General features: G+C 58.0%; 1 protein-coding gene across 1 annotated transcript; it reads left to right on the forward strand.

The window, feature by feature from the left end:
* Positions 1-422: 422 nt before the first annotated feature.
* On the forward strand, positions 423-14990 carry LOC127587254 (CD276 antigen-like). Its single transcript, XM_052045538.1, has 6 exons — positions 423-496; positions 9057-9109; positions 10015-10347; positions 10951-11250; positions 11850-11981; positions 13777-14990. The coding sequence occupies exons 2-6, from the start codon at positions 9058-9060 to the stop codon at positions 13857-13859; spliced, it is 900 nt and encodes a 299-aa protein (XP_051901498.1). The 5' UTR covers positions 423-496; position 9057; the 3' UTR covers positions 13860-14990.
* Positions 14991-15421: the final 431 nt, after the last annotated feature.

The following is a 15421-nucleotide window of genomic DNA, read 5'->3' on the forward strand; positions in this document are numbered from 1 at the left end:
TGAAGGGGTTTATGGAGATTGATGTGGGAGGTGGAGGGAGAGAGAGAGGCAGAGAGAAAGTGAGGAGGGGCGAGGGGGGAGAGGGGGAGGTAAGAAGGGGAGAGAGAGGGAGAGTTGAGAGATAGAGAGAGAGAGAGTGAGGAGTCCGTGATCAGTGAAGGGGAGGGAGTCAGGGTCACGGTCAGGATGCAAAGGGGCAGGGGAGAACTGTCCACGAGGCCTCCAGGCAAGGGGAGGGGAGGGGAGGAGGGCAGATCACCAAGTGGGGGAAACCCCCAGCCAACCGGCCAACAGATTCAGTGCAGGGAGACTGAAGACGAAGTGAAACGGAATCCTCCCACGTGGCTGCCCCAGGGAGGGGAAGTCCGTGGGTTTCTGTCTTGGTTCCAGTTGAGTTTTGAGCTCGGGGGAGGAGACAGCAGTCACGCCGGCTCTCCTCTCCGTGGGACAACCGTGCGGGAGAGAGTCGAGGGTCCCAACGCCACGGACCAGACAGGTAAATCCAGCTCTTCCTGGGCCTCAGGCTCAGGATCACCCTCAGGATAAGTACTGGGAATGCCTTGGAGTGATGTAACATGGAAAGGCGTGAGTGTCCGCTTTGGGAGAGATGGGGAGGGGAAGGAGAGGGGAAGGAGAGGGAGAGGGAGAGAGGGAGGGAGAGAGGGAGAGAGAGAGGGAGAGAGAGAGGGAGGGAGAGGGAGGGGAGATGCGGAGAGAGGGACAGAGCAAGAGGGAAGGAGGGAGAGAGAGGGGGAAGGAGGAGGGAGAGAGAAGGAGAGAGAGGGAGAGAGGGAGGGAGATGGGGAGACAGGGACGGAGAGAGAGGGGGGAAGGAGAGGGAGGGAGATGGAGAGAGAGAGAGGGAGAGGGAGGGGAAGGAGACGGAGGGAGGGAGGGAGGGAGATGAGGGAGGGGAGGAAGAGAGAGGGGAGGGGTGGATAGACAGAGGGAGGAGAAACACAGAACCCTCCATAGGGTGTGGGGAGGGGGTTTCCAGGACCAGGGGACCCGTCTCAGAATGTGAGGTCGGCCGGTCGGGATGGAGATGGGGGGAGATTTCTTCACCCAGAGGGTCGGGGAACCTCGGGAGTTCTCTCCCCCTGGAGGTCTCTGGGTATTGAGGGAATGGAGGGATGTGGGGTTGGTGCAGGGGAGTGGGTGCTGAGGGAGGGGGGGTTCGGATGTCGTGGTGGGGAATGGGAGAGCAGGAACGAGGGGCCGAATGGTTGTTCCAGGTTCTTCTGCTCCCGTGCATAGACAACATGCTCCCACTCCAGTCGCTGTGGGAGACACGGGGAGGGTTGGCCCATTGATCGGTCAGAGAGGGAGGGGTGGGGTGGGGGGAGGGAGGGGTTCCGGAGCTCGCGGCAGGCAGCTGGAGGCATGGCCGTCAGCGGTGGAGAGACGGGAATGGGGGGAATCAAAGGTGGAGATGTCGGGATTGGGAGGGGTGGAGACAAAGGAGGGATGTAGGGGGTCACAGAGGTAGAGAGGACGTAGCAGGTCACAGAGACAGGGAGGGGTGTAGGGGAGGGAGGGGGTCGCAGAGTGGGATGTGTAGGGGAGGGAGGGGGTCACGGAGGGGTGTAGGGGAGGGAGGGGGTCATGGAGACAGGGTGGGGAGGGAGGGGGTCACAGAGTGGGAGGGGTGTAGGGGAGGGAGTGGGTCACGGAGACGGGGAGGGGTGTCGGGGAGGGAGGGGGTCACAGACGAGGAGGGGTGTAGGGGATGGGGGGGTCAGATTGGGAGGGGTGTAGGGGAGGGAGGGGTTCAGACAAGGAGGGGTGTAGGGGAGGGAGGGGGTCACAGACGAGGAGGGGTGTAGGGGATGGGGGGGTCAGACTGGGAGGGGTGTAGGGGAGGGAGGGGTTCAGACAAGGAGGGGTGTAGGGGAGGGAGGGGGTGACAGAGACGGGGAGGGGAATCCAGTCACACAAGGTCAGTGACAGACGTTGGAAGGAGTGCCTGTCTCTATAAGCAGAGAGCTTGGTCGGGTTGGCGGAAGTGCATTCAGGAGGCGGTGTGTGAACTTTCCCGGGAAGGACGGAGGAACGAAGGGGGAATAATTTATCTTTGGAATCGGCCGGGACCGTCAGCGGACCGGTTTGAGGAGGTTGAACGTGTAGAGGTGGCTGAGCTGTTTACGCCGGCACTCGTGGGACAGGCAGTGCCAGTGTATTCATCTCAGTGTAGAAGCAGACCCTTTGGCCCACCCAGTCCGTGCTATCCATCGGTCACCCATTCACGCCCCCCCACACTTCCACCAACTTCCCCCCGGATTCCACCCCTCACCCGCACACCAGCGGGGTGGGGGGCGATTCTCAACGTTTGCTTAACCCACTGACCCCGGGACGTGAGAGGGAACCGGAGCCCCCCGGGGTTGGGGGGAGTCCCCCGGGAGTCACGGGGAGAGCGTGCAAACTCCACGCACAGGCAGCACCGGAGGTCAGGATCGAACCCGGTTCTCCGGGGGCCGGGAGGGAGCGATTCTGGGATGGTGAAGCAGAGCTGGATTTGTTAGGACTTCCCTGAGGAGAGACCGCGGAAGATCAGAAGATACCGTCGGGGTTTGGAAGGTCGGGAGGTAATTCCAAAGGGACAGCAGGATTCCAGATGGGATTAACAAGAGCTTTTCTCCCTGCGTATCCCAGGACGGGCAGTCAGGAAGTGGGTGGGAGGGGTTTTAGATCTGGGATAACATGGAGTTCGATCACTCCCAAGGGTTGGGAAGTTCGGGACTTTTATCCCCCAGGGGGAGCACCCCGACACGGAGGCCCGGAGGGTTTCAGGAATTGGGAAGGGCGGAGGGAAGCCAAGCGAGGAAAAAGTGGCTGAGGGTTAGCAGCGACCTCATTGGACGGGGCTGCAGACTGGAGGGGAAGAATGGCCTCCTGCTTCTGTCTCCAATGGGACAGGGAATTTGGGGACCTTTGCGGTCGAAGCCATCAGCAGGGGCTGGGATTAGTCCTGGGACTCTCGGCAAGAGAAGGGCTGTGCCGCAGGATTCCCTGCGGGATACCCTCCCTCAAAAATCTGGGAATTCTGGAAGCGTTCCCACACCGTTGGTGGTAAACCCGAAGCCGAATTCAGGTCGTTCTGAATTGGTAAGGTATACACGTACCAGAGTACAGAGGAAGTGTAAGGAAGGCAAATCCAATGTCAGCGTTCATTTCAAGAGGACTGGAATATAAGAGCAAGGATGTAATGCTGAGGCTTTATAAGACATTGGTCAGACCATATTTGGAATATTGTGAGCAGTTTTGGGCCCCATATCTAAGGAAGGATGGGCTTTCGCTGGGGAGGGTCCAGAGGATGTTTGTGAGAACGATCCCGGGGATGAAAGGCTAAACGTACAAGGAGTGTTTGACATCTCTGGGCCTGTCCTCACTGGAGTTCAGGAGGATGAGGGGGGAATCTCATCGAAACCCCCCGGCTACTGAAAGGCCTGGATAGAGCGGACGTGGAGAGGATGTTTCCATCAGTGGGAGAGTCCAGGATCTGAGGGCACAGAATAAAGGGACATCCCTTTGGAACTGGATGAGGAGGAATTTTTTCAGCGGGAGGGTGGTGAATCTGTGGGATTCGTTGCCACAGAGGGCAGTGGAGGCCAAGTCATTGGGTGTGTTTAGAGCGGAGGTTGATAGGTTCTTGATTAGTCAGGGTGTCAAAGGTTACGGGGAGAAGGCGGGAGAATGGGATTGAGAGGGAAAAATAAATCAGCCATGGTGGAATGGCGGAGCAGACGATGGGCCGAATGGCCTCATTCTGCCCCTGTATCTTATGGTCTAAAAACAGTGTTTTGCCATCCATGCAAATCATTTCATCCCATCAGTGCATTGAGGCAGTACAGGGTAAAACAATAGATTGCAGAATAAAGTGTCCCAGTTACAGAGAAAGTGCAGTGCAGGCAGACAATAAGGTGCAAGGTCACAACGAGGTAGATTGTGAGGTCAAGAGTCCATCTTATCATACTAGGGGACCGTTCAATAGTCTGGTGAGCTTCCTTGGCTGTGGTGTCTATGTGGTTGGACCAGGACAGGCTGTTGGTGATGTTCACTCCTGGGAACTTGAAGCTCTCAACCCTCTCGACCTCAGTACCATTGATACAAACAGGGACATCTACGCCCCTCCCCTTCTGTGTTCAGAGCCCAGACCCATCCCACACCTATCCCAGAGTTACGACAGGATCTCTCAGGCCCGTTCCATACCAAAGGCCAACAGGTTACCCCCTCGGCCTACTCAGGAGCTAACAGAGCTACCCCAGGCCTCTCACAAACACGTCCCAGGCCTGTCTCGGATTTACCTCCGGCGTCTCCCTGGTCCACCTCCAACCTAACCTGGGACCAATCTGGGATATCCTCAGGCCCATCTATGGACCAGTTGGAAATGTGGGTAGAGAAGCGGCAGATGGAGTTTAATCCAGGGAAGTGTGAGGTGTCGCACTGTGGGAGGTCAGATGTAAGGGGACAGGACACAGTTAATGGCAGGACCCTTCACAGCGTTGAAGTACAGAGGGAAATTGGGGTCCACATCCACAGCTCCCTGAAAGTGGCCGCACAGGTCGACAGGGCGGTGAGGAAGGCGTACGGCGCGCTGGCCTTCATCGGTCGGGGCATTGAGTACAAGAGTCGGGAAGTCACGTTGCAGCTGTATAAAACTCTGGTCAGGCCGCACTTGGAGTATTGTGTGCGGTTCTGGTCGCCCCGTTACAGGAAGGGTGCGGGGGCTTTGGAGAGGGTGCAGGAGAGGTTCACCAGGACGCTGCCTGGATTAGGGGGCATGAGCTATAAGGAGAGGTCGGACAAACTTGGGTTGTTCTCTCTGGAGCGGTGGAGGCTGAGGGGAGACCTGATAGAGGTTTATCAGATTATGAGAGGCACAGATAGAGTAGACAGCCGGGATCTTTCCCCAGGGTGGAAATGTCCAATACCAGAGGGTATGCATTTAAGGTGAGGGGGGAAAGTTCGGAGGAGGTGTGCGGGGCAAGTGTTTTACACAGAGAGCGGTGGGTGCCTGGAATGTGCTGCCAGGGGTGGGGGTGGAGGCAGATACGATCGAGGGGTTTGAGAGGCTGTGAGACAGACACGTGGATGGAGGGATGTGGATCACAGTTACCCCTGACCTCCAGCTCCTGCCTTCACCCACGTGAGGTAACGAGATTTAGACTCCTCCTTGAATAATTTTAACTTCGGGGGTTGATTTGCCCCTGACGCCGGATCCCAGAATCTCGCTCTGTGACTAAAGCCTTGTAGACAACAATCCCCTTTGACTATATCCCACCTTTCTTCTTGGGATCTTGCCCCTCACTGCCCCACACCAGCATTTATCACCCCTCCCTCCCCGTCCCCCCTCGAGCTGGGGGGGTGATTCCCCCCCTCGAACCGCCACAGTCCATGTGAGGAAGGGGCTCCCACGGTGCTGTTGGTGGGGAGGGAGTCCCGGGGGTTCAGGGTGAAGGGACGGCCAATGGATTTCCCAGTGGGGGGAACCTGTGGGCGGTGGTGTTCCCCTGCCCCGTTTCCCACCCCCCCCCCCCCCCGCTGCCCCCCTGTCCCTCTGGGGGGGTGGGGGGTTCGGGAGGTGCTTTCGGAGTAGCCCGGGCGAGTGACCGCGGTGCGTTCTGTAAACGGCGCGCACTGCAGCCGCTGTGGGCTGGTGCTGGAGGGAGGGGGTGTTTGGGGGGGGGGGGTGGGGTGGTGGGGAGGTGCCGATCGAGCAGAATTAGGCCATTCAGACCATCGAGTCAACAGAGTAGCTGTTGTTTTTTTCCCTTCATGGGTCAGGGCACTGAGTACAGGAGTCGGGACGTCCCGTCACAGCTGTACAAGTCGTCGGTGAGGCCGCACCTGGAGTACTGTGTGCAGTTCTGGTCGCCCAGCTATAGGAAGGGTGTCACTGAGCTGGAGAGGAGGCAGAGGGAGATTTACGAGGATGTTGCCGGGACTCCAGGGACTGAGTTATGGAGAGAGGTCGGGCAGGTTGGGACTTTATTCCTTGGAGCGTGAGGAGTGACCTTACAGAGGTGTATAAAACCATGAGGGGCATCGATAGGGTGAATGCACACAGTCTTTTCCCCCAGGGTTGGGGAATCAAGAACCAGAGGGCACAGGTTTAAGGTGAGAGGGGAGAGATTTAATAGGGACCTGAGGGGCAACTTCTTCACCCAGAGGGTGGTCCGTACGTGGAACGAGCTGCCAGAGGAAGTGGGTGAGGCAGGGACGTTAACAACACTTGGACAGGTCCGTGGATGGGAAAGGTTCAGAGGGATATGGGCCAAATGTGGGCAAATGGGACCAGCTTGGATGGGGATCTTGGTCGGCACGGACCAGTTGGGCCGAAGGGCCTGTCTCCGTGCTGTGTGACTCTGTGACTATGGATCAACCCCATTCTTCTGCCTTCTTCCCATAACCCTAAAACCACCCCCCCGACCCCCCCACTGATCCAGACCCCATCAACCTCTGCCTTAAACACACCCAATGACTTGGCCTCCACAGCTCTCTGTGGCAGCAAATCCCACAGATTCACCGCCCTCTGGCTGAAGAAATTCCTCCTCATCCCAGTTCTAAAGGGACAGCCCTTTATTCCGAGGCTGTGCCCTCGGATCCTGGACTTTCCCACTGATGGGAACATCCTCTCCACATCCACTCTATCCAGGCCTTGCAGCGTCCGGGAGGTTTCAATGAGATTCCTCCTCATCCTTCTGAACTCCAGTGAGTACAGGCCCAGAGACGTCAAACGCTCCTCGTACATTAACCCTTTCACCCTCGGGATCGTTCTTGTGAACCTCCTCTGGACCGTCCCCAGGGCCCGAACATCCCTCCTTAGATACGGGACCCAAAGTTGCCGAGCTTCTCGTAACAAAGAGGTTTATTTCGATGGGAAAATTCTCTTTATAAAATCCCTCGAGGGCAGCACCGGTCTTTTTTAAAAAGCTACATTGATTTGTTTGCCTGTTAACCACAACGAGAGGTTCTGGTTAAGCTGGGTTTCCCCAGCTGAGCCCAACAACCATGCTCTCAAACTCGCGCAACCTCGAGCAGAGGGCGCCAAGTCTTCCTCCACCCCCCAGCTGCTCGAGAGAGCGGCCTGGGACACAATAACCGGCGAGCGAGATCTTCCACCACTCCCGCCCTCCCTCTGCCTTCAACCCACCCACGCCCCACCCCTTCCAGATTTCCCCCCGGTCGGGACATTTCTGCCGGATCCGCTCCTGCTTCCCTTTACTGGAGGCTGAGATCCCAGTCGGGATGATCCCAGGGTGATCCCAGCCTTCCTATAGGCCTAGAACCCGCCAGGGGCCTCACTGGGGGTTGCAAAGCCTTCCCACCGGGCCCTAGAATGGGTGGATTCATTTTATAGAGCATAGGTCCTTACTATAGGGTCCCAGGACCTTATCATCAGGCTCAAATCCTCACTAGAAGGCCTCAGGGCCTTTCTAGAGAGCCAAAATCACCCTGGACATTCCTAGAAATGGGCCCAAATCCTTTCCAGATAACCAAAATCCCACCAGAGGGCCCAAAGCCTTACTAGCAGGGCCCAGGACCTTCCATGATAACCAAAGGCTACAGAAGAGGGCCCAAAGCCTTACTAGAGAACCTCAGGTGCTCAGGTGTCAATCTCAGGACCTTACTAGAAGCCCCTGGACCCTGGCATCTTGGTCAGGCCCAGTACAACTTCGCCGGTGATGCCGCTGTTGTTGGACGGATCACCGGCGGCGACGGGTCAGCGTACCGGAGCGAGATCAGACACCTGGCTGAGCGGTGCTGCAACAACAACCTCTTGCTCAACGTCAGTAAAGCTAATGAGCTGATCGCTGACCTCAGGAAGGGGAAGGAGGGCAAACCTGCGCCGGTCTATGCTGGAGAGGGTCAGCAGCTTTAAATCCCTGGGCGTTAACACATCGGACAACCTGTCCTGGGCCCAGCACGTAGATGTGATCACAAGGAAGGCGCGCCAGTGTCTTTACTTTCTCAGGTGGTTCGGCTTTTCACCGAGCACTCCAACAGACTTCTACAGATGTCCCGTTGGAAGTGTTCTGACCGGTTACGTCACGGTCTGGGACGGCAGTTCGAACGCGGAGGAATATAAGAAGCTACAGAGAGTAGTGGACTCAGCCCCAATACATCACGGGCACATCCCTCCCCACCATCGGGAGTATCTACAGGAGGCGCTGCCTCAAGAAGGAAACATCCGTCATCAAAGATCCCCACCATCCGGGCCATGCCGTCTTTTCGCAGCTCCCATTGGGCAGGAGGTACAGAAGCCTGAAATCCCCACACCACCAGGTTCAGGAACAGCGACTTCCCTTCAACCATTCGGTTCCTGAACCGACCGGCACAACCCTGATCACTGCCTCAGGGCAGCAACTCTGGGACCGCTGAGCACTACAGTGGACGTTGCTTTTTGTTCTAAATGTGCTCTTTCTTGGAAAAATTCTGTGTTTAATTGATGTTTTTCTTGTGTATGTTGCGTCTCTGATGCTCTGTGCCTGTGAGGCTGCTGCAATAAGTTTTTCATTGCACCTGTGCACACATGGGCTTGTAGAATAAACTTGACATTGACTTTGCTTTACTAAAGGTGACCAGAGCCTGAGTCGAGCTTTCTCGAGATCCCAGTGCCTCACCAGATGGGCCCCAGTGCCTTTCTAGAGAGGCCCAGAGTCTCAGTGTCAAGCCCAGAGACTCATCAGGGGGATCTGGGACTTTTAAGCCTTATCAGAGGGAACCACGGTCTTAGTGACATTTCCCAGAGGGATCTGAAGGTATATTCCTGCTCCAGGACCTCGACAGAGAGGCCCAGGACCTGGCTAAAGAGGGCCAAAGTCTACCAGTGACCCGACGCATTCCCAAAGGCCCTGAGAGGCTAGAACAACATCCCAAAGAGACCCAAAGCTGCCGGGACAATGGAGTGTGAGGGACGGGACGGGGCGGGCAGACAGGAGGAGGGGTTGGTCTTTGCGGAGATGGGGGGTGGGGGGTGCAGGCTTGGGACCTGTCTGCCTAGGCCGGAGGCTGACAGGGTTGACGTTAACTCCTGTCTTCTTTCTCTGCTGCAGGATGAACGACTGGTTGCTGGGGCTTTTCCTCACGGTGGCCTGCGCGGAGGCAGGTGAGGGCGCGGATCCGGGGAACCCCCGTGTATCTGCTGGGGCTTGGGGGGAACTGAGCGCAAAGCTAGGCCTCAGGCTTCGCATTCCAGCAATCTCCAGGGGAAACGGCAGAGCCAACTGGGCATCAGCATCAGGGTCGCAGAGACAGGGAGGGGTGCAGGGGAGGGAGGGGGTAACAGAGATGGGGAGGGGTGTAGGGGAGGGAGGGGTTCACAGAGATGGGGAGGGGTGTGGGGGAGGGAGGGGGTCACAGAGATGGGGAGGGGTGTCAGGGAGAGGGTTACAGAGACAAGGAGGAGTGTAGGGGAGGGAGGGGGGTCACAGATGGGGAGGGGAGTAGGGGAGGGAGGGAGGGGGTCACAGAGAGTGGGAGGGGTGCAGGGGATGGAGGGGGTCACAGAGACGGGGAGGGGTGCAGGGGCCGGAGGGGGTCACCCCTCAGTCTCCTACGCTCCAAGGAATAAAGTCGCAACCTGCCCAACCTCTCTCCATAACTCAGTCCCTCGAGTCCTGGCAACATCCTCGTAAATCTCCCTCTGCCTCCTCTCCAGCTTCATGGCATCTTTCCTACAGCAGGGCGACCAGCACTGAACACAGTTCTCCAGGTGCGGTCTCACCAACTGCAACATAACCTCTCGACTCCTGTACTCAGTGCCCTGACCAGTGAAGGCCAGCGTGCCGAACGCCTTCTTCACCGCCCTGTCTACCTGTGTCCCCACTTTCAGGGAACCGTGTACCTGTACCCCTGGGTCCCTCTGTTCTACAGCAGTCCCTGGGGCCCTGCCGTTCACGGTGAAAGTCCGACCTTGATTTGACCATCCAAAACTCAGCACCGCACACTTATCTGAATTAAACGCCATCTGCCATTCCTGGGCCCACTCATCCTGTCTTTCTTCCGTTGTAGGGCAGCTGACGGTGGTGGGATTGAAAGGAGAGCCCGTCACTCTCCCGTGCGTGGACAAGGATGGGCGACCCTCGTCCCCCAACACGCTTGTGTCGTGGCAGAAAGGGAATGAGATGGTGCACGTTCAGAATGGCCGAGGCAGACTGCGGGAACAGCAGGATGCGGTGTACAGGAACCGGACAGGAATGGACGCACAGGGATTCAGTCAGGGCAACTTCTCGCTGACCTTCGGACCCCTGCGGCTGGCGGATGAGGGCAAGTACCAGTGCATCGTGCTCGAGGAGCCACAGAGAGACAAGCTGCACAACGCCGAGGTCCGACTGTATGTGGGAGGTAGGGAATGGGCCGGTCCTCCCTGCTGCCCCTCCCGTGGTGTGGCGCTCCCCCCTCACCACCCCTCCCACAGTGCTCCCCCCTCACCACCCCTCCCACAGCGCTCCCCCCTCACCGCCTCTCCCACAGCGCGGCGCTCCCCCCTCACCACCCCTCCCACAGCGCTCCCCCCTCACCACCCCTCCCACTGCGCTCCCCCCTCACCACCCCTCCCACAGCGCGGCGCTCCCCCCTCACCACCCCTCCCACAGCGCGGCGCTCCCCCCTCACCACCCCTCCCACTGCGCTCCCCCCTCACCACCCCTCCCACAGCGCGGCGCTCCCCCCTCACCACCCCTCCCACTGCGCTCCCTCCTCACCGCCCCTCCCACAGCGCGGCGCTCCCTCCTCACCGCCCCTCCCACTGCGCTCCCTCCTCACCGCCCTTCCCGCAGCGCTCCTGTCCCCAGACTGCACTCCCGGCCAATTCCCGATCTGGAAGGGATGGGACTCTGTGGGACGATCTCGGTCCGGTTGCCAATCAAGCCCTGGACACGGGATACGTCTGGGAGGGAGAACTGATCCCTCACACCCTCACAGCACCTTTTCCTCCCCCTCCCACAGCTAGCTACAGCACCCCGTCCATCGTGGGGCCACCGTTGGGAGACACCAGTCCCGGGGACGTGGTCAACCTGACCTGCCTCTCGTCTGGAGGGTACCCGCAGCCGGTGGTGAACTGGACGGACGGGGAGAGTCGACCGCTGGTCAACGTGAGCAGCGAGGATGAGATGGGGCAGGACCAGGGCTCCAAGCTCTGGAACGTCAGCAGTGTGATCTGGGTCACAGTCACCCCCAACTCCAGCTTCATCTGCACCGTGCGTAACCCGCGGACGGGCGAGATCTGCAGGTCCAGTCCCTGGCGGGGTAAGGGTCACAGCGAACTGCTGGTGAGGTGCGGACTGTGGTGGACCTCTGTGTCCCTCGGTTACACCTGGGCCCTCGCTCCCAAACCAACACCCAGAACATCAGGTCTTCACGCCTGCAACTGCCTCTACACCCCTCCCCGTCTCTGTGGCCCCCTTCGGCCCCTACGCCCCTCCCCGTGTCTGTGACCCCCTCCGGCCCCTACACCCCTCCCTGTGAACCCCCACGCCCCTCCCCACCAGTAACCCCCCCACACTCATCCTCAATCTCTCCCCCGACACCCCCTCCCCTTCCTTGGTCTCTCCTGCCCCCATCTCTCCACCATCCTCCCCTCCAACCCCTCCTCCCACCCCAATTCCCGTCTCTCCACCACTGACGGCCGTGCCTTCAGCTGCCCGGGCCCCGAGCTCCAGATCCCATCGGCCCCCCCCCCCCCAATCTCTCCCCACTGAAATGCCCTCTCAGTGACTGAACCACGAGTATCCTGTGCGGTATCCTGTGTGGAAATGCTATCCGATATTTCCCACATGGGAGAGGGTCAGATCGGGCATCAGAGCTGTTTGCATTTGGTAATGTGGAATATTTTCCGCGTCCTTCAGGATTCAGGAGTCAATTACCGGAAAACCTGCCACGCAGGAGCACTCTCTCGTACGTCACCCCGGTGGTCATTGCTCTGACATTGCTGGTCGCTCTGGGGCTTGTGTATCAGAGGAAGACATCATGGCGAACAGGTAACCCCCCCGGGGGTGGCGAGGAGGGAGCACTGTGGGAGGGGCGGTGAGGAGGGAGTGCTGCGCTGCGGGAGGGCCTGCGAGGGGAGAGCGCCGCGGGACGGGTGGTGAGGAGGGAGCGCCGTAGGAGGGGTGGTGAGGAGGGAATGCCGCGCCGCGGGAGGGGCGGCGAGGAGGGAGCCCCGCGCCGCAGGAGGGGAGGTGAAGGGGAACGGGAGCGCGTCGAGCCAACCTTCCCTGGTGGTCTCGAACCCCCTTCCTAAGACCCCCACTTCTGAACCTATCCCCAGACAACCCCTTGAGGAGCCATGTCCTGCAGGCCTGTGGGACGGCAAAGGCGGGGGGGTGGGGAGGTTAGCATGGATGGAAGGGACCAAATGGTAAGTGGTTCTGTGACTTGCTCTTTGACCAGATACAATCTGACCATCTCCCATCCCCGGAATCTGGTCATCAGAATCTGACCCATGAATGATAGAGAAATGGAAGGCCATGTGGGAGGGAAGGCTTAGGTAGATCTTAGAGCAGGACAAAATGTCAGCACAACATTGTGGGCTGAAGGGCCTGTACTGTAGTATTCTATGTTCTAATCTGTGCAGGGAAATGGACAGTCAATGTGTTGGGTCAAGTCCCTTCATTGGACCGAGATTCCCATCTAAGTTTGTCCCGATGAAGGCTCTCGACCTGAAACATCGACTGTCTGTTTCCCTCCACAGAGCCTGGCTGAGTTCCTCCAGCGCTTTGGGTGTTGCTTGGGATGTGGAGATAGTTCCACCTCTCAATCGCAGGGGTCAGAGTTATAAGATCAAGGGGGCGATCAGAATCAAAACCAGGATCAGGTTTATTATCACTGACTTAGATGCAGTGAAACGTATTGTTTTGCGGCAGCCGTACAGTGCAAGACATAAAAATCGCTATAAGTTACAAAAATAAATACATAGTGCGAAAGAGGATTAACGGGGCAGTGTTCATGGGTTCATGAACCATTCAGGAATCTGATGGCGGAGGGGAAGAAGCTGTTCCTGAATCGTTGAGTGTGGGTCTTCAGGCTCCTGTACCTCCTCCCGATGGTAGTAATGTGAAGAGGGCATGTCCCGGATAGTGAGGGTCCTCAGTGATGGATGCCGCCTTCCTGACACACCGATGTCCTCGATGGCAGGGAGGGTTGTGCCCGTGATGGAGCTCTGTGGCCGTGCCTCAAGAAGGCGGCATCCGTCACTAGGGACTCTCACCACCCGGGACATGCCCTCTCCTCGTTACTACCACCGGGGAGGAGGTACAGGAGCCTGAAGACCCACACTCAACGATTCAGGAACAGCTTCTTCCCCTCCGCCATCAGATCTCTGAACGGTCCATGAACCCATGAACATTGCCCTGTTATTCCTCTTTTGCACTGTGTATTTATTTTTGTAACTTACAGTGATGTTTATGTCTTGCACTGTACTGCTGCCACAACACATGTTTCACATGTCAGTGATCATAAACCTGATTCTTCTGCAGTACATTTGTAGAAGTTTGTCAGAGTGCTCGGACCTCCCTAACCCCCCGAGAAAGACGCTGACGCGCCTTCCTTGTGATCGCGTCTACGTGCTGGGCCCAGGGCAGGTTGTCCCATGTGTTAATGCCCAGGGATTTAAAGCTGCTGACCCTCTCCAAAGTAGACTGGCGCACGTTTGCCCTACTTCCCATTCCTGAAGTCAACGATCAGCTCTTTAGATTTACTGACGTTGAGTGAGAGGTTCCGATCAACAGGTTCTGAAGCTCTGACTGTAAACCCCTCTTTCTCCGTCCGTTCCAGAAATGACCGTGACTTGTTCTGAAGAGCATCAGATGAATCCACTGATGCAAGGCACAGTTCTTCCAGTCCAGGTCCCATGTTAGAACTTCCTCTGTGAATGGCAGTGGATGGATAAACAGGCAAGACCACCCCCGCCCCCCAAGCGAGGGACGAACCGGATGAGGGGGTGGAGAGGGGGTGTGGGATCGTCAGACAGACTCGGAGAGCCACCTCACTGACTTGCCTTCTCCACTGCACCACAAGACATCCGCAAAGGCTCCTCTTGTCGAACAGGCAGCCCGACATCGTGGATTTAAATTGGGAAAGGATCGCTGGCGGTGGGAGTCTTCATTTTGGGATTTGGGAGAAGTACTTAATTTCCCACGGACTCTTTGTCGCACCCTGTCTCATCCCCCAGGACACACACTCTTTCAGAAGGAGCCAAGGCTGTGGAGAAGGTGCAGAGGAGATACTGGACTCACCGGTCCAGGGGAGAGGCTGAGGTCGAGAGAGCAGGTTAACGGGAGATTGAATCGGGATGTTGGAGGAGCGAATCCGGAGAGGCTCTGGTCCAGGGGAGAGGCTGAGGTCGAGAGGGCAGGTTAACGGGAGATTGAATCGGGACGTTCGAGGGGTGAGTTAGTGGGGAGGCAGTCCTGGGAGAGGCTGGGGCTGAGAGACAAGGGGAGATTGAATCAGGTAGTTTGGGGAGTGAATTGGGAGAGGCTGCCATGGTGTGGTAGGGTTGGAGGGAGGATAATCAGGGAAGGAACCGGAGGGGGAGGGGGGAAATGTTAACCCCACCCCCCCACTACAGTGTGGGGGAAGGGAGCAGATCCAACAGCAATATCCCAAAGGGCTGGAAAGCCGGGAGGGGGGTAGAGTGTGGGGAGTGCAGGAGAGGACTCTAAGGACCAGGGCTAGGCCAGTGGGCCGAGTGGTCTCTCCTTCCGTCACAGGCGCTGTGCACTTCGAGAGGTGGAGCTCCCGGATGCGTTCTGCGGTGGTTTACAATAAACGTCTGGCAGTTGATTCGAGGCACGTCTCGCAGTGCGGTGGGCTGAATCACTTCACAGTCAAGCTGGTACTTCCCCCCTCAATATTTATGGCAAACTGCTCCTCCCACAGGTGGGGTTAGCGGGAGGACACTGCAGTAGTTTAAGGACGCCTCTCATTTCCCCCTCTTCCCAAGGGACAGTTAGGGATGGGTGATGGATGCTGGTCTGGCCAGTGTGTGTCTGACCCCGGGAGTGTGTGATGGGACGGTGCGGAGGGAGCCTCACTCTGTGTCTGATCCCGGGAATGTGCGATGGGACGGTGCGGAGGGAGCCTCACTCTGTGTCTGACCCCAGGAGTGCGTGATGGGACGGTGTGGAGGGAGCTTCACCCTGTGTCTGACCCCGGGAGTGCGTGATGGGACGGTGCGGAGGGAGCTTCACTCTGTGTCTGACCCCGGGAGTGTGTGATGGGACAGTGCAGAGGGAGCTTCACCCTGTGTCTGACCCCGGGAGTGCGTGATGGGATGGTGTGGAGGGAGCTTCACTCTGTGTATGACCCTGGGAATGCGTGACAGAGGCAACCCATGTTCGGTCTCGGTGACATTTTAAAAAGACATATGTCACATAGGGTGACTTATTCAACCTGAAAATGAAATTCTCTACTTCCC

Source organism: Pristis pectinata, chromosome 39 (genome assembly GCF_009764475.1).
Source record: "Pristis pectinata isolate sPriPec2 chromosome 39, sPriPec2.1.pri, whole genome shotgun sequence".
Lineage (NCBI taxonomy): Eukaryota > Metazoa > Chordata > Chondrichthyes > Rhinopristiformes > Pristidae > Pristis > Pristis pectinata.

Excerpts from the sequence above, each read along its gene's own strand:
- LOC127587254 (XM_052045538.1), top strand. The coding sequence starts at position 9,058 with ATGAACGACTGGTTGCTGGGGCTTTTCCTCACGGTGGCCTGCGCGGAG. Across the intron at positions 9,110-10,014 it reads GGTGGCCTGCGCGGAGGCAG|GGCAGCTGACGGTGGTGGGA; the intron begins GTGAGGGCGCGG and ends CTTCCGTTGTAG. Across the intron at positions 11,982-13,776 it reads GAAGACATCATGGCGAACAG|AAATGACCGTGACTTGTTCT; the intron begins GTAACCCCCCCG and ends CGTCCGTTCCAG.